Raw genomic sequence first — 24,771 nt, 5'->3', positions numbered from 1 at the left:
GATCCCAGTCTAGATGCAGATGAAGTGGAGACCAAGAAATTACTTCACCAATTGAATCAAGGGGACAGAGGGGGCTACAGGCAGGCCAGACTGCAAGAGGAACCTACCAGAACAGCAGAGGTGTGACCAAACTCGATGAGTTGAAAAGGAGCCTTAATGAGCTCGTAGTCACGTCCCTTGCCGAAGGTCTCCTCTGGAGAATGACACTTGCTGTAGCCCAGTGTCTCTCACCGTCACGGCTTATTCACCAGAACAAAGGAGAAGGAGCCCAGGAAAGTTTGTATAAAAAAACACTGTTTAATATGTGCACAGAGTAGTTGGTGCGTCACACACACACAGAGAGAGAGATTTGGCACTTAGCGTGGCTGAAGGGAAACCAGGGTGAGGCCAGCAGTGTGTCTGTCTCGCGGCACAGACTAATACTACCTTAAGAAACACAAGAGAGACCCGCCCCGTACCACTGTTCCCAACTCTGCTACCCGGAATGACTTGCCCCGTATTTTCTATGAATGTCGCAAAGCGCTGGCCCTGCAACCTCAGATGTATTTACGGTAGTCTGGAGAGGTTTCGCCTAATTCTTAAAAATGGACATAAAGCCAAATTCGGAAACACTGATGCCCACGTGACGACGTAGTGTGTCATATTATTTGTGTCCTATACATCATACAAAAACAGCTCAGGTACACATACTCGAAAAAGCAATTTGGTGAAGGAGAAAGATATTTTCTCTTATTCGGATATCGGAGGAAATCAACCCGTGTCCTGGTAGTGCAGCGAGTTCACATTCTCTGGCCGCAGGACGGTCCCGGTCAGAGACGACAGAAAAAAGGACCACGTCACGCGTTTGATTAGAAGGGTTCAAGTCAACTCCACGCTGAGACCCAGACACAAGCCTTCACCCCGAAATCACCATCATGAGAACGAAATACTAACACGTACACAAAATTTCCCCCAATGCCCCCTCCCCAGCTACATTTCAATTTGGTTAACAACACTTAAAAAGAGAGTGAAACGCTGCCGATAAAGCACTTTACATCAGAGGAGAGGGAGTTCTGTACATTGTTTTTAATGCACGTCACTTGCATTACCACGGAAAGGCCGGTAGATGTCAGTGTTGTACTCACATACTGACTACACATCGAGAGTACAAGTTCGTTCTGAAAGGTGTGCTGTATACAAGGCGAATATTTTCTATAAATTGTGCCTTTAGAAATTCAACAACGTCACGATTTGTTGCAGAGGACTCCAGTCCTTTGTGTCATCCATGCAGTGAAGTTCTGTAAACCGTGAAGGAGACACTTCTCTCCTTAATCTGCTAGTACTGGAAGCTCATTTGTACAAAAAGGGGAGCGAACATCTGGAAATAAATACTAGACAATTAACTGCAGGGGCAGGCAGCCTGGACTCCACCACTCCTTCCCTTTACAAATAATTGTGTTTAAACGAGAGAGGGGCAAAAGGCGAGTGCAGTTATTCAGGACAAATTAAGTCCTAGACCAAACCCCAGCACAGATTGGAGAAGCCTCAGCTGTCTACCCCTGATCTACTGGCAATACACTTTAGTACAAATCTATCAACTTGAGCTAGAGAAAGAAAACAAAATTATAATAATATAAAAATATGCATCCATGCAATAATCAATTATAAAAATGTACCATATTATTTATCATACAGATATAAATATAAAAGGAGGTGGCCCACTTTGGCTAAATGGGACAAATACGAGACTATGACAGGGAAAACAAGGCCAGATCCCTAGGCAGTTGTGAAAGTGTGTGTATACATATTTACATAAAAACGTGGGTGAACTCAGAAGTGAATTTATAAGGAAAATATCGCCAAACAATGGGAAACCTAAATGTGGTGATACAGAGCAGTTTGAAATGGGATGAAAAGGTTTTTCAGCAATACAAAAGCATTACACGTACGTACGGTATGTTTACCAATGTGCTTTTTGACGTTTAGTGACTAAACTCTCCTGCTGTTGTTTGCACGCAGACTGTAAAGACACACTATTCCCCACTCAAGAGATACTGATGTACTGATGTCTTCTTCAGTATTACAAGCAACTCGCAGTACCCAGGAGGGTGAACAGCAGGGGACACCCTTTGCTTTCTTTCTCAATATTTTTTCAGTTTGCAATATTTATTTATCCAACAGCAGGGAAAGATGATACCGTGCCAAGTGACAGAAAGTGGAAGCACTTTTTTTGGACAGCTCTGACACACTGGTCTGAGCAGGCTGGCTCCTGGGCCAGCAAACGCAGAACAAAGCAAAAACGCCCTCCTTCCAAAGAGCAAAGAGCACTGGAAATCGTACAGTTTCCACAAAATCAAACCTTACCGAGCTGTGAAAAGGGCTGATGAGCTCTGAGGGAGTGTGGTCAATTTTAACTCATTAGGAAGGCAAAAAAAGGAGAACATGAAAGAGGACAAGACACTACAGCTGGGCAGTTAATGATTAAAAATTCCTATTAATTGGGGTATAAATAGTCAAATATGATTCAAGTAACAGGGAGCTCTTCTGAAACTGAAGACAGTGAAGCTACGACTTCCAGAGTTGGAAATCTCTATGTTAGAGGTTGTCTATTTCAGGGTCGACTATGTCTATGATGATGAGACATTATATATGCTATACACTATACTGCAGGCATTTCCTATGACAGAGTGAGGGAAAAAGCTATACGTTCATCAGGAGCAAATATGTGCATTCTATTTTGCAAAGAAAAAAAGTGTCTCCTTTGTTTAGAATTTGCAAACTACACAGGGTTTCAATACTAGAACAATCTGAGTTATTGTCCCCTCCATAACACCAGCCACCAGCACAGATTCTCAACTAGGCCAGAACAATGGCATTGCAACACTCTCCCAGTGCAGACGACGACTTCCACACCGAGGGAGACCTCCTGTCACAGAGCACAGTAGAGGCACGAGCATTTACGTGTGACGATAAGGCGCAGATGGATGAAAATCCACGTTGATAAGCAAGAATAGGGAAAAGGAGAAAATGGGTTTGTCTCTGAAGCTCAGCCGCGCCCTGTACAGGAGAATGGTGCAACCCAGCAGGAAACGGAGCGCTTTGTGTGCTGTAACATCAAAGCAAGCAGGAACACAACCCCGAGGGGGACCCAGCACAGTACACTAGGAGCTTGTCAGCATGCCTCTGGCTCTTCCACACTTTCCCATTTTCATTCGGATACAAACAGGATGAACAGAATCAGAAAATGAAGGGATCTCTCCTTCCGATTTTCCCAGAAAGGGATTCAACTGAGCTACTGACAAGTCTTCTTTTTTTAACTCAGAATTAAATAATAAAAATAACTATAAGAAAATGTAGGAATGGAACGGCGCCACCATTTCTGATTAAGCCTGGGCAGAGAAGAATGCCCTCCCTCACGAGACACTGGTGTCTGAGAAAGGGGGTACACCTCCGCTAGCCTGCTTAAGGGGACCTTCCGCCAGTAGCCCTAAGTGTAGGCCTCATAGCCAATAAAAACAACAGCTTCTTCATAGCGTTGACAGCTCTGTAATACTTGTGCAGCGCCCTCTAGTGGACAGCTGCACAGAAAGCTTCAAATGTATGGACACAGTGGACATGAACAAATAGCAACACTGCAGACAGCACACAGCTAGGTGCTGTAAATTGCATCAACCACCACATTTAGGGGCAAAAAGGGGGTTTATGGAGCTCAATGTACTCAGTCCATTTGGAGTGCAATGGAGTCTGAGTGAAGAATAGTGTTGTCGTAAGTGGACACCGCACGACTGCAGTAAGAGGCCAACCCACTATGCTATGGGACCCACAGAAAGACACCGTCACCCCCTGAATCAGGGGCGCACAGCTCCAGGCCTGCAGGGCTACAGGCCACATCTTACAGGTTTCTTTCGCTCTTCGGGACCTGAAGTACTTGCAAACGGTTTTGAACTGGGATAATTAACTGGAGCAATAATTTGATGGAAACTGGGTGGTACGGAGACCCGCAGGCAGCAGGACTGGAGTTGGGCTCCACTACTCTAACACAACTGACAGGGCTGGAAGTTTGTTAGGAACAGCAGGCTCTCCGTCTGTACAATTTAAAATTAAACTCCAGCTTGTAAAAACCTCCAATTTGATCAAATGACAGGAAAAGGAAGCCTTCCTACCCTGCAGCAGCAGCAGAGCGAGGATCTCCCACCCGGCTTCTGGAGAGCCCCAATTAAAACACCAATTTCTGAAAGCCTGGGACAATTCGGTTGTAACGTTATAATGTAGAATTCATTTTGTAATTTTGCCACCTTCAGCCAGTGACCAGAACTCATAACTGGAAATAAGCTGCCCAGTCATGCTGGCTGTTGATACCCTGGCGTCTTTCGGGAAACAGCTGGACGAGATCCTCAGGTCAATTAACTACCCGCTACCAAAAGGGCTCAATTGGCCAAATTGCCTCCTCTTTGTTCATATCCTTTCTTTTGTACAGATCACTTTTTCATACTTAATAGCTTAACAAGTGTCTCTTTAGACACAGGTGACCTGCAAGACTAAGTGGATCAGGGCTCTCCAGGGTTGCATGCATGGAGCCCCCATGATTACATGATCACATATATTCAGCAGAGGGTGCACCCACCTCGGGGTCTCTTTTTACTAATTCTCAGGATGGCAGGTATCTGACAAAGGCATTGAAGGCTGGCAGTGCGGAGGGACCAGCCCCTTTGGGCCCACATGAGGTTCCCCTCCTCCTGGCCCTGCGTGGTGACCCACCACAGCAAAGCTCCATCACCTGCCGCTATCGCCACGACAGCGGTCGCAGTTGGCACAGCAGCGGCCCAGGCCGCGTTAGACATTCGACGCTGGGGAAACAAAAAGGCAACGCCAATGGGAATTCGCACCACACACCCCGGAGCATCCAGTCCCCTTTCCCCCCAGGGAGTTACAGCGCCCCCCGCAGGACCGGGTGCTGAACTGGCCCAACGCCACTGAGCGGTCTCCCCAGGGGCGACCTGCCGCCTGTTTCCAGGACAGAGTTTTAGGGCTTTATCTTCAGTGATCCAACTCTTGGGGCCACAGCCAAGCCCCGAGCCCTCCCAGCGCAGCAGGAGAGAGCTGCACGAGGTCTGGGGTGACCAGCTGGCACCATCCCTCATGTTCTGGAATCTGATTAAACTCGTTTGGCACTTTGATCCCAGTCAGCCTCCCTCCCTTCTCCCATCAGTCCCTCTCTGCCGAGGACGGGAAGGAGCCAGGAGCTTGTGTCCCTTGTGACTGGCGGTGTAAACCTGTCGATGCCTTTGCGTTGCCGTCTTTCACCTGGGGGGGAGCCTGGGGAAGGTATAGCTATGAGGTCAACGGCTGGGGATGAAACCCCTGACTCCTTCCCAACGCCCAGCGATTTCATCCATTTCGGGCTCTGCAGACGCTGGCTTCTGCGGAAACTCGTATCAGTGTAAAAAAGTGCAAAACAAACTTGTAACGCGCGGTCACTTTTCGAATACTGTCGTGTGTCAATGCAAATTCCCTTCGGGTAAGGCGCCCACGCATTAGAAACGTGTGCTTCCGAACAAGAGCTGGCAACTGGTAAAACCTGAAATGGCTCACACTGCTGGGGCTGGTCCCTGCCGAGCCTCGCATGTCTGGCTGCTGGGGAGCATCACTTCTGCTTGATGATCTCTTCGTACTTGGGTGGCGGGTCGCTGTAGGGGGCGCTGTTCTCATCGCTGCTGCTCTCCACGTGGCCCGTCACCTCCTCGTAGGAGGGCGGCGGGGTGGCGCTGGAGAGCCGCGATGCCACGGACACGGAGGAGTCCTGCACGTACAGAGCCCGGCCGGAGTGGGGGTGGCAGGGCCCGCCGTCGCTGACCGCCAACGCCGCCGGGCCGGTGCAGCGGGGGGCGGGCTCGGCGCTGGCGGCGGCCTCGCTGGGCGCGTGCGCGGGCTCCCGGTGGACCAGGATGCGCGGCAGGCTGCGGGAGGTCCGGTTGGCCAGGTAGCGGTTCTGGGAGTAGGCGGGCCGGCGCCGCGTGGCCTTCTGCAGCTGACACCTCCAGATGATGAAGAGCGCGATGATGATGAGCAGCGCCACGCCCAGCAGCGGCACCACCATGAAGACGGCGTCCGAGCGCTCAGTCCGAGCCTCCGAGTTGCTGCTCACGGTGTAGATGTAGTTCTTCCAGAACTCCATCTGAGAGGCCCACACGGACAGAGAGACAGAGAGACAAGGAGACAGAGCTGTGACAGGAGTTTGCACACTTTCATGCGCTGTGCAGATCCCCCCAAATCTTCTTGCTCAAGTGCAAAATTCTCTCCCAGTTTTACAAAAATCGCAGCAAAAAACTAAAAGCAATCGCTTACTAAGATACAATGCTGTTATGAAGCAGAGACACTGCTCTACTTTTTTTGGCCTCAAAAAACAAATCCCTCTGTAACATGACCTGCTGGGATGCACAACATTAAGAAAAACTTGAGCAAATTCTGCAGTGGAGGATAACATCTTGACCATTTTGTGCATATGAGTGCACCAGCCATAAAAATATTGTGTGTGCGCATTTTTTTTAGGGAGCAAGTCTCAGTAGTGTGTGTCTCACTACAACATATCAGTGCAGAGTGCATCACTGCCCTCAGATGTAGGTCTATACGTGTGAGTGACGTGTGCGCATCAATGCAAAGTGCCTGTCTGGAGTGTGAAAGCAGTGTGTGTCTCTGGGTGTCTCTGGGTGTCTCTGGGTGCAGCCTCAGTGTGATGACACAGCTCTGTTCGAGTGAAGCAGTAAATTGCTCCTGGGTACCGTGCGCTCCTTGTTCTCAAACACCTCCTTGGCCTCCTCGAAGCTGCAGCTCTCCTCCACACACTCCCGCTCGATGCTGCCCTGCCGGAACTCCTCGAGAAACCCGTTGGCTCGCCGCAGTCGCCGGAGGAGAGAGTGAGCATCCTTCTCCCCTAGGAACGCTGGCGGAGGGGGACAGAAAGGGGGAAAGTCCCTCAGACAGTCTGCCAGGCCGAGACAGGCTCGCTGCTGCACATACCGAGCTAAAAAACCTGTGTTTCAACAAGAGCCAGTTCAGTCACAGAGACAAGGAATGCGGACATTTGGCTTGAAAAAAAAAACCTGTTCTAGAAAACTAATAGAAACTTCACGGGTGTGAGAACAAGCCGAGCACGTTTAGAGATGCTTTAAGCTTCCACGTCCATCGAGTTTTCCCGTAAGGAGATCATAGATTCTGCAGAAAACCAGGGACGGATAGCTTTGGCCAGGAATTCCCTGGGGGTGAACGATACCGGAGGGCTGCACCTCTGGGACAGCTGACATCCTAAAGCAGATCCCCTGAAGCTGCCTGGATAGGTTCCTTAAAAAGAGTAATGATACTCTCATGTCTCAGTGCTCCCCACTACAGTCTCTGCAGATTTCCCAGCACTCGGAGGCAAAAAGGACAGACAGAGGTATTCTTAGTGCCTGTTTTCTGCTTCTTCTTTACTCCAACCCTGCACACAACACAGGACTCACTCTCGCAGCTCTCAGATCGCTCCTGTGCGAACAGCAACAGCCTGCCGGTGAGAGCAAGCAGGCACCAGGGGACCTCATTAGTGTGAAAGTACTTGCCTGCATTTTTTTACATTAAAAATGAAGAACGAACTTGAAGCCGTCTCCGACAGTGAGGTGTAGCTGCCGTTCGGTTCCAACTCTGTCCTGGAGGAGTTGAGTCACAGGCAGAAAGGCTGCGTTTTAATTTTTTTTTCTAAGCCTTTGTTTGCTATTGGTGTTCCAGCTTCCAGTTGAACAACCCCCTCCCCTCTCTCTATGTATCTCTCCAGATGCCCTGTTGGTGTAACATGCGGTGTGTCAGGGTAATACTCCACTACCTCTGATTAATAATTGTATAACAATCATTCTTACAATTCTATAGTGCTTTTCTGGACACTCCACTCACAGTGCTTTACAGGTAATGGGGATCCCCTCCACCACCACCAGTGTGCAGCCCCACCTGGATGATGTGACAGTAGCCATAGTGCACCAGTACACTTATCACACACCAGCTCTCAGTGGGGAGGAGAGCAGAGTGATGAAGCCAGTTCAGAGATGGGGATTATTAGGAGGCCATGATGGGTAAAGGCCAGGGGGAGATTTGGCCAGGACACTGGGGTAACACCTCTACTCTTTTAGAGAAACATCCTGGGGTTTTTAATAACCACAGAGAGTCAGGGCCTCGGTTTTATGTCTCCTCTGAAGGATGGGGCCTTTTTTACAGTATAGTGTCCCCATCACTATACTGGGGCATTAAGACTCACACAGTTTTCAGGTTGAGCGCCCCTACTGGTCCCACTAAAACCTCTTCCAGCAGCGTCCTTAGTTTTCCCCAGGAGGTCTCCCATCCAGGTACTGACCAGGCTCACACCTGCTGAGCTTCAGACTGGCAGTCCAGTTGTGAGTTGCAGAGTGACATAGCTGCTAGATGATTGTGTGGTTAACTCACACATGATCCCTGCAATGTGCTTTGGATAAGATAAGATAGATAAAATAAGATCACTATTGGCCATATACAATTTCTTGTATTAGGAATTCGTCTTTTCACATACCCCAGCTTGCTCTCCATGAGACACACAGACAGGGAGAGAAGCTTGGGGTCAGAGCACAGGGTCAGCTATTGTACGGTGCCTCTGGAGCAGTTGGGGTCAAGGGCCTCGCTCAGGGGCCCAACAGAGTAGGATTCCTCTGCTGGCCGGGGGATACGAACCGGCAACCTTCCAGCCACAGGCGCAGATCCTGAGCCACAGAGCCACCACACCTCACTTTGAATGAGCAACCCCTGCGCCAGTGGTTCTCAGTGCTGGGCCCGGTGACCCACACACACACACCTGCTGGTTTCTGCTCCAGCCGAGCCCTCAGTGGCACAATCAAACCCTCCCCTGACTTAATAATAATAATCAGATCAATTGGAACTCCTTGTTCCCAGCTCTTGAACATGTTGGAGCTTTAACCACTGTGTTTTGCAATTGAAATAAACCCCAAACTGGGGACTAGAAAGAAACAAACGTAAATCTTCCAAAGACGCAGCCTCTTAGATCGAGAAAGGCTTTGTTGATCTAATGAAGGTGGGTCAGAATGGAACCACACAGACGTGGGGATCATCAGGACCAGGATTGGGAACCCCTGCCTGGGAACACCCCCAGAAATGGGAAGGCCAAACTGCCCCCCCCCCGGGGTAACACTTATCAGTAACGGCCAACTCAGTTGGCACACAAGGCACCCTCCGCCGGAACACAGGGGCAGATAGCCACCCTCGTCTGCTCCACCTTGGGTGCTACCAGGATGCTTTCAGGAGATCCGGGAAGAGCCGGAGATATCTCCAGGCTTCGCCCCCACCCCACCCCCGCCATGCCGCTCGTACGGAGGACTTGCCTTCGGCCATGCTGCCGGTCCGCAGCGGAGAGTGGAACAGCACGACCTGCGAACGCAGAGGAAGACTGTGAAAGGAGGAAGGTTGTGAAGATGGAGGAGAACAGGAAACGGGGAACAAACGCTTGTTGGGCTGCCAGGAACTAACGGACCCCCCAGCCCGGCTATCAGCTTCAACAGCCCGCTCCAGACCCCCACTGCTCTTGGTGTAAGGGCACTGCCTGAAAGCCCTCCCCACTCCCAGTGAAACAGCTCACCCCGTAGACGTCAGATGGATTTGCTTTGTCAATATCTTCGCGAGGGGAAAACATCCTCTTTCTCCCCTTACGGACTAAAACGAAGGATTTTTAAATTGAATCAAAACGCAAGACGAATTCTAAAAAGAATTCCCTCGGAAATCGACGGGGCATTACTGTGGAGCAACGCAAGAGGTGACGCTAGTGCTCAGCCCGAGAGCGGCGGGAGACGGAGCAGCCGGGAGTCAATGGACACAGGGAGACACCGCTACTGGCTGTACTACGAGCTGTTCTGACGGCGATCCCGGCAACAGCATCCCTCCCTCCTGCTTTCCTGACGGCCGGTTCATTGAGCCGGTCTGTGGGCAATCCCCGCGCGGTGGCACTGCGGTGCGCGGGCCGGCGCGTCCCACCCGCGTTCACGCGGCGGCCGTCTCCCCGGAGGAGGGCAGGGATCGCCATGGCAACAGCAAGGAGGGCGAGAGCGAGCGAAAGGGAGACACGCCGTCAGCTGCGGGGGTCCCCCCCCACGCACCGCGTTGACACAATTAAACCGCAACAACAGCACGCATCTCGGCGAGAATAGGTAGAACAGGAACGGCGCTGTCTGGAGCCGCGGAGCCGGGAGAAGGGGGGTTTTGTTTTCGGTTGTGGCGTACCCTACACATCAACACTGGGCTACAGCTGGTATCCATCAGGTGCTATTTACAGAAAGGGCGCTAGTTACTCTGTGGCGCGGCGGTGCTGCCTGCCTACTACTTTGTAATTGACACATTCTGACAACCACATCTTCCTGCCTGAAGGGATGCCGAGAAGATTAAACCGTGGAAAATTAGCTGCTACGCGCTGTTCTTGGATAGCTAAATCTTACTTAACGTGACTAATAAATTACATACGCATGCATTTTAACCACTGGCAAAAAAAAAAGGCAACACGTTTGTTTTTTTTTCCATTTGTGTGAAACGTGGATGATAATGAATATCAGGCTCGTTTTCTACTAACACGAACCAACCAGGGGAGGTCGAGAAACGGTTTCTGTATGAATCAAATATTTATTAACAGTCGTGCTGAGTTTTTTTTTTCATTGAGGTTTTTGAAAGCACTACCCTGATGAGGTACTTGCGATAAAACGAAGATTATAACCGAACATTTCACGCACCCTTTTCGATCACGCCATTACAACGTCCCCCGAATAAACAATGGGTGCTTTTTATCTTTCTGATTTATAAACTTGCAACTCTGAAATAGAGCAATAATACAAGCCTACCTTCCCCCGTTAGAGTCGAATCCCTTCCATTCCATTGCTATTTCCAGCAACAGAGCGTCTACACACGAATTACTCTCGAAGTGTGAATGAAAAGCGTCTTAGCCAATCGGAAACGTGGAATCCCAGTTTCAACCAATCAGAGCCCTCACGGTCCGGGTTTGATACACTAAGCCTCTGCCTTTGTTTTGACGGTGCATGCTGGTAGTTGGAGTTCCTTCGCAGAGCCTCGCGCCTTTAATTAACTAGCACTTAAATCGCCACTGAACGCAGGGGGAGAAAGCAAAACTCTTCCTTGGAATGAGCACGTCAGCCGTGTACCCATCCCGAAGCTGTAGCTCTTGAGGAAGGATCTCAATCCCAAAGCTGAGAAGACCATCCCGTTTTTACTTGCCACACCTTTTGCTAAAAGACTACATTTCCCGGATTTCTAGAGCCACATGGTCGATTACTATTGAGGTGTGCGTTGGGAAGAAAATACACACGAGAGAGCCCGTCCAGCTGACGAAAGGGGTCTCGATCAAAGGGAGGGGGTTGTTTTCTTCTGCGGGATTAATAACGAGGGGGGAAATCTATTCAAGTAAAACACAGTACGTTTCGCGAGCTGTCTCAGTTCATTAGATATTCTGTATTATCCGGCGGTGAAACACCGTTATCATTTCGCGGAATTGCAAGGGTAGATTTACGCCTGTGCGACCCGTCACTGGCATTTGTAGGCTGGCGTGCTCGCAGAAATGCGTGGGTGTAAGAAACGAGGACCGGGGGGGGGGGGAGGCGGAGTGGGCTTATTCACGACTGGCTGACGCCCCCGCAGTTTTGTGCAGTTGTGATTTATTCACGCATGTGGGAAAAAAAAATAATAAACGCCTTTTGCGTTTGTCACGACAAGGCAGCGTGGGGGCTGCAGTCACGCAAGGCGTGCTACCCCAGCTGTCGTGGCCTCCGAGTGATGTTGGGCGAGGGACTGTAGCTACAGATACAGCTCCGCCGAGCACACCGCCCCGCCTTCCCCCGATGCTGGAGTTGTGACACAAAACAAACAGCGCGTCGTGAGGGACCTGAAATCTGAAGCAAACTTAGCGGGGGTAGTGGAATCGCTGCTCCCACCTCGCAAGCGAACGCATCACGTAGCGTTGTGTTACCGTCTGCCGTCATACCGTGCAGTATGACTGTCGTGTTCAGGCGAAAAGCCCCGGCGCGGACGTCATTGTGTCCCTCGAGCATCATTGCTTAGTTCAGTGCGCCAGTTACAATGAGAGAACAAGTGGCTGGAAAGTCGGGAATTTTGCTCTTTTAATGTGTTTGTGTGCGTTGTTTCCCTCACCCCCCCCCCCCTCTGGATTTTAAATTACCTAAAAGAAATCTCCTCTGTTAACAATGGCCCTCAGGGGCAGATGGGTATTGTGTGACACGGAGTTCAACGCTTCAAGTCCCACAACTGACAGTGACAGGAGTGCTCAGTGACCTCTGACCCGACAGAGCCCAACCTTTGACTCTGCCTGCAAGCGTATTCCCAGACCGGATGACTCAGGACAGGCAGTGCCTTGAAACGGGGAGTCAGGCAGCTGTGGGTTTGTTTGTGTGTGTGCGTGTGGAGGGGGTATTCTTGACCCAGCAAGGAGTCACAATGGGACAGGAAAGATCAAAGGAGGGGGGGGGTCTTGGCTCTGAGGCATCAGCTTTCTGTGCGGGGAAGATGGAGAGACTGCTCTCTGATGACACATTAACCTACAAAGAGATCATGGCCTGCACTACCATGTGGCCCCGGTGTAGAGCGGGCATTTAAAACTGGGAACAGGAGACGCTTCTTTACGCAAAGGGAGGTGGGGGTGTGGAACAAGCTGCCGGTTTCTTTTGAGAAACTGCTGGATGAAATCCTGGGATTAGTTAAACTACCAACTAGCAAACCGGCCATTTGGATGGCTGGATGGCTCCTCTCATTTGTGACTGGTCTGGTTTCCCTGGAATGGACACACCGGATTGAGCCGGGAAAAGGAGACTTCTGTAACAAACAACTGAACCTCATCGCTTTGTCGTACACACATTCAAACTGGAGATGGTCTTTTTCACGGTATAAGCTTTATTTCCATGAATTCCTTATATTAAAGAATTTAATAAAATAGTAAAAAAAAACATATAAAAATACAAAAATAGCGCTTTTCAAATTTGACTTTGTACAATATAAGTTAAATTTACAAATATTATTAGAAATCTGAATAGTTTTACACCCAAAATACAAAGTTTCGACCCGGGATAAGAGGAGTCTCTTAGCAAAGCCTCTGTCCCAATATGGGACAATATTCCACATCTTCAGTCTCGGACTCTCTAGCCTGCAATGAGCTCAGAGTTTCTGTCTGTTGTGTCAAATAAAATGGCCACTGACAGCTCTGGCACAGGACACCGAGAGGTGAGAATGGAGGGACAGGAGATAACCTGGGCCCAGCCCATGTCAATGCACGAGGGGGCTAAGAGCACCTTTCCTTAAAAGGGTAATAAATACAATCTAAACTTACTGATAGGAATCTCCCCCCCCACCTCGTCACTGCAACTCCCCGCTCAGCTTAAAACCTGACAAGTGTCGGTCTTCCATATTGAAATGCCCCCTCCCACATTTCCAGTTCCCCCTGGAGTCTTTCCCGGGATTCATCACAGGAGTTGATGTTCCATCAGCGCAGAGGCACCAGCTCCAGAGCTCCTGCCAGCCGGGACAGCCTGGAGCCCGACTGGGATAGACGCGGCATGACCCGCTCTCTGCAGACGTTGCACAACCGGCGCTGTGTTTCGGATCAGTGCCGGGGCTCAGTTGTAGCAGGAGATGCCGGACGGAGGTTGGCGCGGGCTCGTCCGAGATGGGTGGCACCCCGACTCGCTTTCCTCCTCCTCCTCCGTCTCACACCCCTCGTCGTCGTCGTCATCCTCCTCCTCCTCCTCCTCCTCGCTGTCAGACTCTTCATAGAAGTTGATGGTAGCCTGGGCTGGAAAGTTCTTCAGGAGAGCCTGTCCGTCACTGTACAGGTAGTCATAGGACTTGGACTTCGGCCAGAACAGTCTGGAAGGGGGAAATGAGAAGGACAGGTGAGCTCAGACTCGGTAGGAAAAGTGTTTTTGTCAATGGACCTCAAATACTGTGTAGTGTGATATCAATTTTTCACCTCTCATAAAATAATCATCGTTCTGTATCCCCTAATGGATGACGTGTGAAGCCATGACACCACATACAGTTTGGGTTCCCAGAGTTTTGCTGTAATCTTACTGCGCGAAAACGGAAACAGAACGTTTTCAGTCTCTAGCGGCACTCTGAATGCAATCGACTGGAGCTGCACTGGAATCATCTTCGGCATAATGGCTGCGGTAATGAAGACTGATGCCACCACAGATGGTGAGGACAGTGTCAAACTGTCAGGCCTGAATGAGGAACAGAGCTTGCCACTCTCCAAGAACAAATAATCTACAGAGTCTCCGGGTATCTTTTGAATTAAAAAAAACCCATCAGGCCCTTTAGTACTTGAAAACTTGTGTTTAAAAACATGTATTCTACAGCTCACACGTGCACCCGCACTGGAGCACACTGTCGGAGCACTGGCCAGCCATGTGGTCGCCCACACACTGCTAACTCAGAGGTCGGGACAGGGTGAAGGCCGTAGCGAGTTCAGTGGAGCAGCAGCTCACCTGACAGGGTGCTGGAAGAAGGACTGCGTCTTTCCATCGCTCACACAGCTGTGCGATTCTGCCGCTCTGGAGTAGGGCTGCACAGGAGAGAACAGGTCGTCAGGTCAGAAACCGCCCGGATCAGACCGCTGCTAAAACCGAGCAGCCTTGCCAGTCAAACCACTGTGCTCATCTAGTTGCCCGCTGACCCAGAATCCTGACACTCCAGACTCTTCCTGAGCTCCCCTGCTCACTCAGAATTCAGCATGTGATCATTAGCCCCAGCTCTTGGTGGAAAGGAGCCTTTCTTGATGGCCACCTCCTGAGTTTAGTCGGACTGTGTTTTCAGATCTCTGCCCCTGGGGCTGGATCCCGCACAGCGATTGTTTTCCTTTTAAAGTAAGGAATAAAGGAGCGAACGCCATCCTGCCACGGGCGGCTCTGTGAGTGCGGGAAGCCCGACAGGCTTCAGAGCAGTGCCAATGGGAAACAGGCCCCAGGTCTGCCCCGGTCTGGCGCCCCCAAACGCACAGGGGCTGTGGGACTGACAGCAAGAGGGGCTGTGTTTGCACATCTCACCTCAGGCGTCAGCTCCGGGCTCAGTGCCTGAGCCTCTCTGCCCATATGGCATCGTGTCTCGGTGCTAAAATCCCTTTCTCTCCTTTCCCCACTCCGCCCTCTCTCAGGCCTGTCTGTCCAGGTGTCAGAAATCTGCCACACTTCTCCGGCACACCCCAGACACCCCCCCCCTCCTTGTTAACCCTGCCCCCTCTCCCCCTTCCTCCTCCTGCCATGCCTGGACAAGCCAGTGCAAAACGGCACTGGATGAGTTGTTTCACCTCTTAAAAAAAAAAATCTCATCTTCATATTGCAACGACAGATCGGGCAAACTAGGCCCGCCGATGTTTTCTTACAGTTCCTGCACAGGCAGAAACAACGAACAGCGTGCACGGGAAACGTGCTGTAGCTGCTGGGGAGGACTACAGATGGGAATGTGTACAATACGAATTGTGCAGAAAGGGGGAGTTACGTCTGTCCCGTGTATTGTAAAAGGTTTGCGGCTGGACTGCACAGACAGTTACGAAGAGAGAATAGAGACCGTGCGTGTAAATGCCTCTCACACATTGCACAACAAAGGCACAGACCGACGGGAACTTACACAGGTCAGCTGCCGTCTCCGAGCTGCTCTCCGCGCATCCTCGGCCGTCGCGAGCCAGGGTCTCCACAGGGCTGCCGGGCTGCGGGCAGGGCACGAGCGCACGGGGTTAGCGTCAATCAGCGCTGAGCGCGCGCGCACTTCATTCTAAACACCATCCGCGCGGCTGTAGGAGTCACCGTCGTGCAACTGTGATTCTGATCTTAGCCGTGTCGGCATGCAGCAGCAGAGCGAGGATTTGGTTTAAACTGCACGGATCCTCCAAAACCTTCCCATATCACGCGTATTTTTTTAAACAACAGACATGACATTATTTTTGCAACGCACACGGTGCTCCATGCCGTTTTATTATTATTTCTTAATCTTAAGCACCGGTTAACTTCCCCCATTGCTCTAATGCTGTCGCGCAAAGAAGAGTACCTCTTGCAAATCCACAGCAGAATGTCCTAAACCGGGAAGGCATTCGCCACTGATCGCGAGCGGGCACGAAGTCTATCGTCACCAGCCTCTCGGCGACAGGGGGAGATGCTGACTGCTGGCCTGGCGTGCGAGGGCTCACCTGCAGCCGAGGGGGGGCCCGCTGGTGCTCAGGGCACACCGGAACGACACCGGAGGCGTCCCGAGAGACGCCTGTTTGCTGGCGACGCAGGCGGCTTCCATTGTCTGTGGTCGCGGGGTCTTCTCCTGCAGCGCAGCGCGAGCCGTGTCTCCCTCTCTTCCTGCTCTGGACGCGTCTGCTCTCGCCCTGTCTCTCTCGTGGCCCCGGGACGGTCAGCTTCGCCTCGACAGAGAGGAGTCTGCTCTCGGTGCGTGTGATGGCTGCGGTTGTGCCTCTGTCCCGGCTTTTTAAAGACCTCGGCAAAGGTGGGGGGGGTGGTTGGGTAGAGGGAAGTGGGGGGGAGGGCGCACCGCTACCAAACGATGTGCATTTTGGTGTTAAAGTGTCCCACTTGGATAAACAGAGACACCCGCAGCGAGGGGGTGAGAAATGCGGTACCAGAGAGGCGGCAAGAGAAAACAAGAAGGCGGAAAGTCAGACACCATCTGTGAGAAAGTCCGCGGGGGGCGCGGGAGCAGGGGGGCGGGGGGCTAATTAAGACTGAAAATTACTTTCCAGCCCAGAGCTGATGATAAAGAGCGCTGTAGCTGCTCGGCCCGTGAGAAGCGAGGGCAGTTATTTTAAGATAAGAATATCGAGGGCGAAATCCCGATATGAGTTTGCCCTTATTAAAACCTTACTGTGGCACATACCTTGATGTGTCACACACAATTTGTATATGAAAGCCCGTTGCGTATTAAGCTTGTTAAAAGAGTATGTTAAAAGGGCCATTTTTAACAGATCATACTGTTCAGTTACAAAATTATTGTAAGATATCTTATCACTGTTTTTGATCTATGTAATTAGTGTTGCAAGACCTAAGCCCACGAACTTTGCTTATTTAGGAGTTTTCGGGGTTCAGTCTAAACCCCCTGTCCTGGACTACTTGCGCTCGCGAAAGAAGGCCCAACATTCTGACCACATTATCCGAGAACACCAAAAACTTCTGACGATTAAAGAGATTAATAAACCCATTTATGACTCAAAGATGAATAAACTACGTATTTTTACCTGGTTAAATGTTAATGACCGAACACTAGGGAGAAAGTCTTACGTCTTGCTTGATGTAAGGTGCGTCTTTATCTAAGTATACGAGTCTTGGGAGAGAGAAAACTGTGGAAATTGATTGGCTTTCAAGAATGAATGCAAGCAGTCCATTCTTTTTTTCTAACAACAAACAGAACATCATCAGATTCGTGCGACTATCCGAGAAAAGAATACTCTCCTTTCTCGCTGTCTCTCGAAACATTTTTCTTCAGTGAAAACCGTGAAAGCCTTCACGAAAGCCACCCGTCCTACAATTAAAAAAAGCCTAGCGTGTTGAAATCTGCTGGCTGCCCTTGGAAACCCGGAGCGCAAGCCGCACGCGCCTGCAGCCCGTGTGTGGCGAGGTGTGAGGTGGGAGAGGCGACTGTGTCTCTGGGTAATGACCCTCTAATGGGCTCTGAGGGCTTCGGGCTGATATCCCCCCCCCCCACACACACACACACAGCCCCCCCGCCAGGGCAGCAAACTGACACAAACGGCACAAATGGACGAGGTTCGAGCGATAGGAATCCCCATTATTTCTTAACAGTGCACAGATGCGATATGAGGTTCACTGAAAGCGAATAAACATACCCTCCACACACATACATAGAACAAGCTGCACAATTCTCATTCTTCATTGCATTTAGAATTCAAATATCATATATACTTTAATAACCCCCATAAATACTCCAGATGACCCATATCTACTTATATAACCCATATGTACTTCAAATAACTCGTATATTCTCCAGATAACCTATATTAAAAGTAGATATGACCAGGTTTAAAGACGAGAAAGATATACCCTATCTGATTTTTTTTTCTTGTTTGATGGGCTAGACGCGATACTGGTAAGGACCTTTTTCACGTACAGTGTAGATAAACGAGACCCGCAGTCTGCAGTAAACCTCCACTTTATTTTAAGGCTCGCCCCTTCGGAGTCTTTGAAAACGGACGTTTTGGGACCGGCTCCCTCCCGGGTCAGTCCTCCCCGCCCCGCGGTAGAGCGCCGCGACAAAAGTTCACCCCGCGGATCCAGATGTCCTCTCCCCCAGCCCGGGCCCCGACGCGGTTTGTTTGCTCCGCCAACTGGTCGCGGAGCGGGCGCTTCTGTTTTCACATTTGCCACCCGTTGGACAGCAGAGCTCTGCAATAACATCGTCCCCGGCCCCCGCTGAGACAGGAATGTCGACCATCTACCCCCTAAAATCAAGCAATTGACAACTAAATATACTGTATATATGTCAGCCGAAATTGTACTGTCCCTTCGACAGCTCAGTAAAACTATTAGTTGTAATATTTATTAATCATTACTATTCTTGCGCTGTTCCCCGAATTACCCTGCACTGTTTCTGTCCTGTTGTATTATTTTCTCTGCGGATTTTGCACAGTTTTTATTACATGTTATGTTATTACACTGTTATTGTTATTGTGTTACTGTCTATTGTCCTATCTTCTGTTCTATTTATATACTGCACCTGAGCAACTAATGAGAAACACAATAAAGTTGAATTGAACATATATTGCAACATATATATATATATGTGTTCGTGATAATGCGGAGTACTGTAATGCTTATTTCACAGTGTGCACATAAATGGCTCGTCAGAGTATAACGGCAGTGCAGTTTGTCGAGTATTGGCAGCAGTTTGGAGTACTGGTTTGGGTTCTGGGCTCCTAACTGCAAGGACAGTGGGATTAGCAGTGCATCGGGCAGGTCAGCCCAATAACACGCCCAGCTGTGTGAATGAGCACCAGCGCTTGCTGCCTCGCATGAAAGTGTCAGCAAAGCAAGTTCACAATTAGACACACAGATGTACTTAATATGTATAGAACTAGGTCCACATTGATAAAGAGAAAGCATGTACAGTATGGAGTCAGCATATGGCCTCAATAAATACATTAACATGTACAGGATGCTAATACTTAGTCAAAGGCTGTAGTAAAGAAGTGCACTATGAGCACTGAAATTTGAAGCTCTCATCCACACTAAGTTCTAGTGGACAATGGCAGCACGCACCACACGGCACTGTGGTCACTGTTGTCCACACTGGGAGTGTGCTGTGTTCCCCGGGTACAGATCCAAGGGAGTCCCCTTGTTTTAAGAGCCCATAAATCTGCACTGTTGCTGTCCATGAGATACTGTTCTCCTACAGCTGTAGCTTAGGGCAGCAGCGCGGAGCAAGGAACAGGTCCCAGGGGCACTGCGGCTGTCCACCAGAGACGCTCTGGGACAGGGACAGGGACAGGAGCCAGCAAGCTGCATTTCCAGAGGGCTTTCCTTCCAGTTGAGCTCTTCACCAGCCCCGTCAGCTCATTATTGGATTAATGGGACCAATTAATCAACAGCTTCCTGCAGCTCTTCAGGGGCTGCTTCCCCCCAGATCAGAGGGTTCTTGACCTGCTACACTGGGACATGAACAGGAGACCAGAGTCAGACAAGTGAAGACTGCGAGGTGGAGTGAAGATGGTAAATCAGACAGGTACCGAGGTGCCAAGCCAAGGAGAGCCTTATAGGTGAGCATGAGGGTTCTGAAGTGGACACAAAACCTGATGGAAGCCAGTGCAATGACTCCAGGACAGGAGTAACGTGAGCACCTGCACTAATAGGAGCTGATGAGAAATGTACTTGAAGTGACGATGTGATCATGGGGTACTCATCCATCTTCCCCTGGTTCCTTGTAGATTAATCCCTTATTGAGAAGGGTTAGCAAAAAGATCACAAGTATTCCAGACCAACCTACATCAGATCATTATCGGATTAACGGGACCAATTATTCAACAGCTTCCCGGAGCTCTTCAGGTGCTGCTGCTTTGGAGAGACCTGGCAAACCTGCAGACACAGCCCCCCCTGCCCCCCCCATGTATGAGTAAGGGTCTCAGGTTGTCATTGTAAATGAGCCTTCCTTTCTAACTGGGTCTATGAACAAAGGAGCACCTCTAACAGAATGTAATTGCTCCCCAGGACAGCAGCCTAAACAGGTCAACCCGTTTTTAAAAACACCCTGTACGGTATGCAGAGTAAGATGTGTCCATGCATAGAAATGCAGTTGAATCTGTCAGTAATCCGTTTCAAAACTAAAATATTATCTTTAATTTAGATGAAATATTGCTCGGGCTTCAGTAGGTTTCCTACTGGAGCACAAGAGGGTGAGTATCAGTTATGTTTATGAGTCACTGTATTCACACAACCCCCTACCTCAATTGTACAATCAAACCTGTGCTAGAATTAAGTGGAAAGTGCCTGACTGATGCACCAAAATCCTTGTTGATCTTTCAAACAAATACCAAGATGGCTTCTCAGGACCCCCCTTTGGGAGATTTGCCACACACAGGGCAATACTGTACAATGTGAGGAAAACTGTTTTCTCCGACTCTCACACTGATGATCCAGCCAAGCACACAATAAGCAGCCTGAACCTCTTCATGGACGTCTTACTCAACTCTTCATAAACGACATCTAAAGTGAGTTTTCACTTTAAACGGCTCCGCTTGACAAGAGCAATTTCCTTCATGGCCTATAGTCTACAACACGACAAAGCAAGACACCAGTTACACCCGAAGAAGACTCCGTAGCCGAAACGTCGTGTTTCTTTTCTTCTCTTTTCAGCCTGGAATAAACCTTTACCAATGGAAGATGCAGCGGAGGGGGGTGATTTCTGTGCAATGAAGCCGAGTCAGACCGTTCCCTGGATCAGGTCAGACCGTTCCCACCCCAGATCGCAGCTCGCACCTCCAGGCCTGGCAGCAGACTCACACCTCTGCAGGCACACTTCGGGGAGAGGCTGGGCCCCCCGCCCTCCCCGACGCCCCGGCACCTCCGCCTCACACCTTGTTGAGCTCGCGCCCGGAGGAGACACTCTCGGCACCTCCGGGATAGCTCTGGGATGGCCCCGGGATTGCTCCGCGATTCCCAGGCCAGCACTGATCCACGCAGCGCAGCCCTGGCACGGCTCCAGGTGGATTGTGGGTGAAAACCACACAAGGCACTGACCCACCTGACCTTGGACAGCAGCTGTTCTCTGCAAGCCGCAGCCCAGCACCTCACTGGCCGTACAGTGGAGCCCAGATCTGGCCCCCAGGACCCTTGTTATTAATGCTTGAATAGCACTAAGGTTAGATTTAGGCCCATGATTACAATTATGGTTAACGGTAGGATTGGGTTTATGCTTAAGGCTCAGCTTGACAGTTTAAGAGCAACCATCTACACATGTCTGAAGACTTGTACCGCTGCCCCGGCTTGGGTTAATTTAACGTGTAAGTTATCCGGATAATTCAGGGGAGAGAGCGTCTCCGATCCCGGGACGTGGCTGGAACATTCCTGTGTTTCCAATCCAGGGGATCTCTGTGTTTCTCCATTGTTCATTTTCATTGCATAAACATGACTGATATTTTATCGCAGTTCGAGCAGGGAGCTGTGCCGAGGCTGCAGAGGAACGGGTAAAAGGTTTATCTGTGCTGAAAGGTAAAGAAAAGAGACTCAACATTTCGGCTGTGGAGCCTTCTGCGAGTGTCATCAATATGTATTTATACATCTCTCCTTCAATGGTAATTCAGTGCAATAACACGCAAGGGTGACTATATTTTACAGGACCCCTGTGCCACCAAAATAGACCAAGTCACTGCTGCTGGGAACCATCTGCATGAAATTACAGTACATAAAAAAGCCATTAAACGTGAAAACAACACACAGTTCTGTACCCAAAGGGTAGAGGGGGTGTGAAACAAGCTACCCAGCCACGTTGTTGAAGCCACTACCCTATTTTTTTTTTTTGTTGTTTTCAAGAGATAGATGGATGAGCTTCAATTTGGATCAATCGACTACCAGCCACCAAATAAACAAAATACGGGCCAAATGGTCCTCGCGACCTCGTGTCCTTTATGACTCTCGCTCTGTTCTCAATCCCCCGTCCGGCGGCCACAGCTGAAGCGCGCAGTAAAGGGCTCCCTCTAGTGGACGCAGACCGCATCGCAAGGTGATATTTTTTTTTTTCCGGACGGATAAAGGATCAAAACATTTCAAAGCAGGTGCAGCGAAGATTGGTTCTGGATGGCCACGTCGCTGCAGGTTTTAATTCCTCAGTTTGTGAGTACTTGGGGCACAATAATTCTGGTTCCAGAAGCAGGGGATTTATTCAAGGATGCAGTTTAGACACCCCCCCCCCCGACACGAAATAAAAATCGCAAAGCTACATGTCGGTCTCAAGGCCCATCGCTGACCCATTCCTGGGATAATCAAGTTACTACATCAACAAAAACGCACTTGTCTGCAGGGTTGCACACACCCGTGTTATGGCATCTCGCCTTTTGAAGAATACAATTGTAATTTAAACTCTTGCATGGTGAAGCATAATAAAAAAAATGTTTACATTTATGTTAAAAAATACATCACCCACACTGGAGAGACATTGGGCCGTTTTCGTCATGACCTGTCCGATCACAGAACGTCCTGTGCCTTATTTTTTTGAAAGGGAAAACAAGCTCAGCATTCCGAAATTAGACAAGACTCCTGCTCCTCCTAACCTGGCCTTCTGAATGGTTCGTGTGACACTTTATCTCTCCAAGGCAAACAGCACTAACTGTGGTGGTAAATGTTTTATGAATAAAGAACACATGTAAATACTGTGGAGTGGCAGGGTCACGGTTTCTATAAGGCACCTGTGTCAAACTATATATACAATAATATGTATATAGCCCGCAGCCTGGCCAGTACCTGGAGGGGAGACCTCCTGGAAAAACTAAGGTTGCTGCTGGAAGAGGTGTTAGTGGGGCCAGCAGAGGGCGCTCACCCTGCGGTCCATGTGGGTCCTATTGCCCCAGTATAGTGACAGGGACACTATACTGTAAACAGGCGCCGTCCTTCGGATGAGACGTAAAACCGAGGTCCTGACTCTCTGTGGTCATTAAAAATCCCAGGGCGTTTCTCGAAAAGAGTAGGGGTGTAACCCCGGCATCCTGGCCAAATTTCCCATTGGCCCTTACCAATCATGGCCTCCAAATAATCCCCCTCTCTGAACTGGCTTCATCACTCTGCTCTCCTCCCCACTGAGAGCTGGTGTGTGGGGAGTGTACTGGTGTCGCATCATCCAGGTGGGGCTGCACACTGGTGATGGTGGAGGGGAGTCCCCATTATCTGTAAAGCGCTTTGAGTGGAGTGTCCAGAAAAGCGCTATAGAAGTGTAAGATAATTAATTAATTAAACTCAATCTGTTTTAATCTGGCTCTTGGAAGACTTTTCCCGGTATATTGCATGAGTTCTGCGACAGAAGGAACTCCATTTCCCATGAGCCCTCGGCTCCAATCACATCACGCGACAACTGAGTATTGGCGTCCTCCCTTCCCCTCTGGAGTAAAACTAATTAGATTGGCTTCCTTTACGCAGATATCACCTCGAGTCTAGTAGTAGAAAAACACTATCATCTTGCTATTCAACGTGTAACTGTCGTGAAGGCAAGTTTTATCTTGGCTGAGGAAATAGCTAAATCAGGGAGACCATTCTGTGAGGGCGATTTTCTGAAGTAGTGTGTCCAGAGACAGGGCCTGCTTTTGCAAACATCAGTCGTCTCACTAGACGTACGATGGCTACTCGAGTGGACGAGATTGCTAACGATCTACAAGAGCAGCTTTCAGAGAAAGCGACCGAATTTATTGCACATTCCTTTGCCGTTCAGGATTTTATGCCCAGATTAGACTTTCTTGCCTCAAAGAAAAGAGCTCAGGTTGCTGGCCTGGCAAAGCAACAGTAGGCTTACAGTTTGTGATGCAGACCTATCCTTATCTGGGTTTGTTTGTTTTTATTTATTTCAATTCATGTATTTATTTCCATTCATTTTGTGCAATATAGTTACATTGCCAAACATTACCTAAAATGCTTGATCTTATTTTTATCTTGAATGCATTTTCTTTTATGAAATGCTCAACCATATTCTTAAATAGAGGAATACTGAAGCAATGTTTTGTTTGTAGAGGCTACATTCACTTGATTATGTGGAAAAATTTATAAGTTATAAAACTCTAATCAGTATGTATCTGCATGTGTGGCCCACGGCATGATTAAATGTTTTTAGTTTGGCCCCCCTTAAAAAGTAGTTTGACACCCCTGCTATAAGGCAATAAAGTGACTCAGAACATCATGTGCTCTGTTTATAGCACTGTAACAACTCATTAGCTCCTCCATCACAGTTTTCCATAGCAGGTTCACAACATAATCTTTGCTCTTTGTGCCCATGTGTTCATCACACATTTACCCTGTTCCAGTGCATTTGCTTCTGTCTTTGACCATGATTTGCCCCGCTGGGTTTCTGTAAAAGCTGTGGAGTGTCTGTGCTGTGTCTGGTGTGGGGTGTGTGTGTGATGTGTTGTGTCTGGTGTGGGGTGTGTGTGGTGTGTTGTGTCTGGTGCGGGGTGTCTGTGGTGTGTTGTGTCTGGTGTGGAGTGTCTGTGGTGTGTTGTGTCTGGTGTGGGGTGTGGGGTGT

General features: G+C 49.5%; 2 protein-coding genes across 2 annotated transcripts; both read right to left on the bottom strand.

Annotated features, from left to right (window-relative positions):
• Positions 1 to 277: 277 nt before the first annotated feature.
• On the bottom strand, positions 278 to 11,501 carry LOC102689802 (transmembrane gamma-carboxyglutamic acid protein 3). Its single transcript, XM_069193643.1, has 4 exons — positions 10,869 to 11,501; positions 9,369 to 9,414; positions 6,759 to 6,919; positions 278 to 6,154 (listed from the first exon to the last, which is right to left on the bottom strand). Exons 2-4 carry the CDS (start codon positions 9,376 to 9,378, stop codon positions 5,624 to 5,626), a joined length of 702 nt encoding a protein of 233 aa, XP_069049744.1. The 5' UTR covers positions 9,379 to 9,414; positions 10,869 to 11,501; the 3' UTR covers positions 278 to 5,623.
• Positions 11,502 to 13,566: 2,065 nt separating this feature from the next.
• Positions 13,567 to 24,759, bottom strand: ripply1 (ripply transcriptional repressor 1). Its single transcript, XM_069193638.1, has 4 exons — positions 16,229 to 24,759; positions 15,673 to 15,751; positions 14,535 to 14,611; positions 13,567 to 13,914 (listed from the first exon to the last, which is right to left on the bottom strand). The coding sequence occupies exons 1-4, from the start codon at positions 16,327 to 16,329 to the stop codon at positions 13,665 to 13,667; spliced, it is 507 nt and encodes a 168-aa protein (XP_069049739.1). The 5' UTR covers positions 16,330 to 24,759; the 3' UTR covers positions 13,567 to 13,664.
• Between the last annotated feature and the right edge of the window lie 12 nt (positions 24,760 to 24,771).

Source organism: Lepisosteus oculatus, chromosome 8, assembly GCF_040954835.1.
Source record: "Lepisosteus oculatus isolate fLepOcu1 chromosome 8, fLepOcu1.hap2, whole genome shotgun sequence".
NCBI classification, from domain to species: domain Eukaryota; kingdom Metazoa; phylum Chordata; class Actinopteri; order Semionotiformes; family Lepisosteidae; genus Lepisosteus; species Lepisosteus oculatus.
This window is presented reverse-complemented; position numbering and strand designations above follow the sequence as displayed.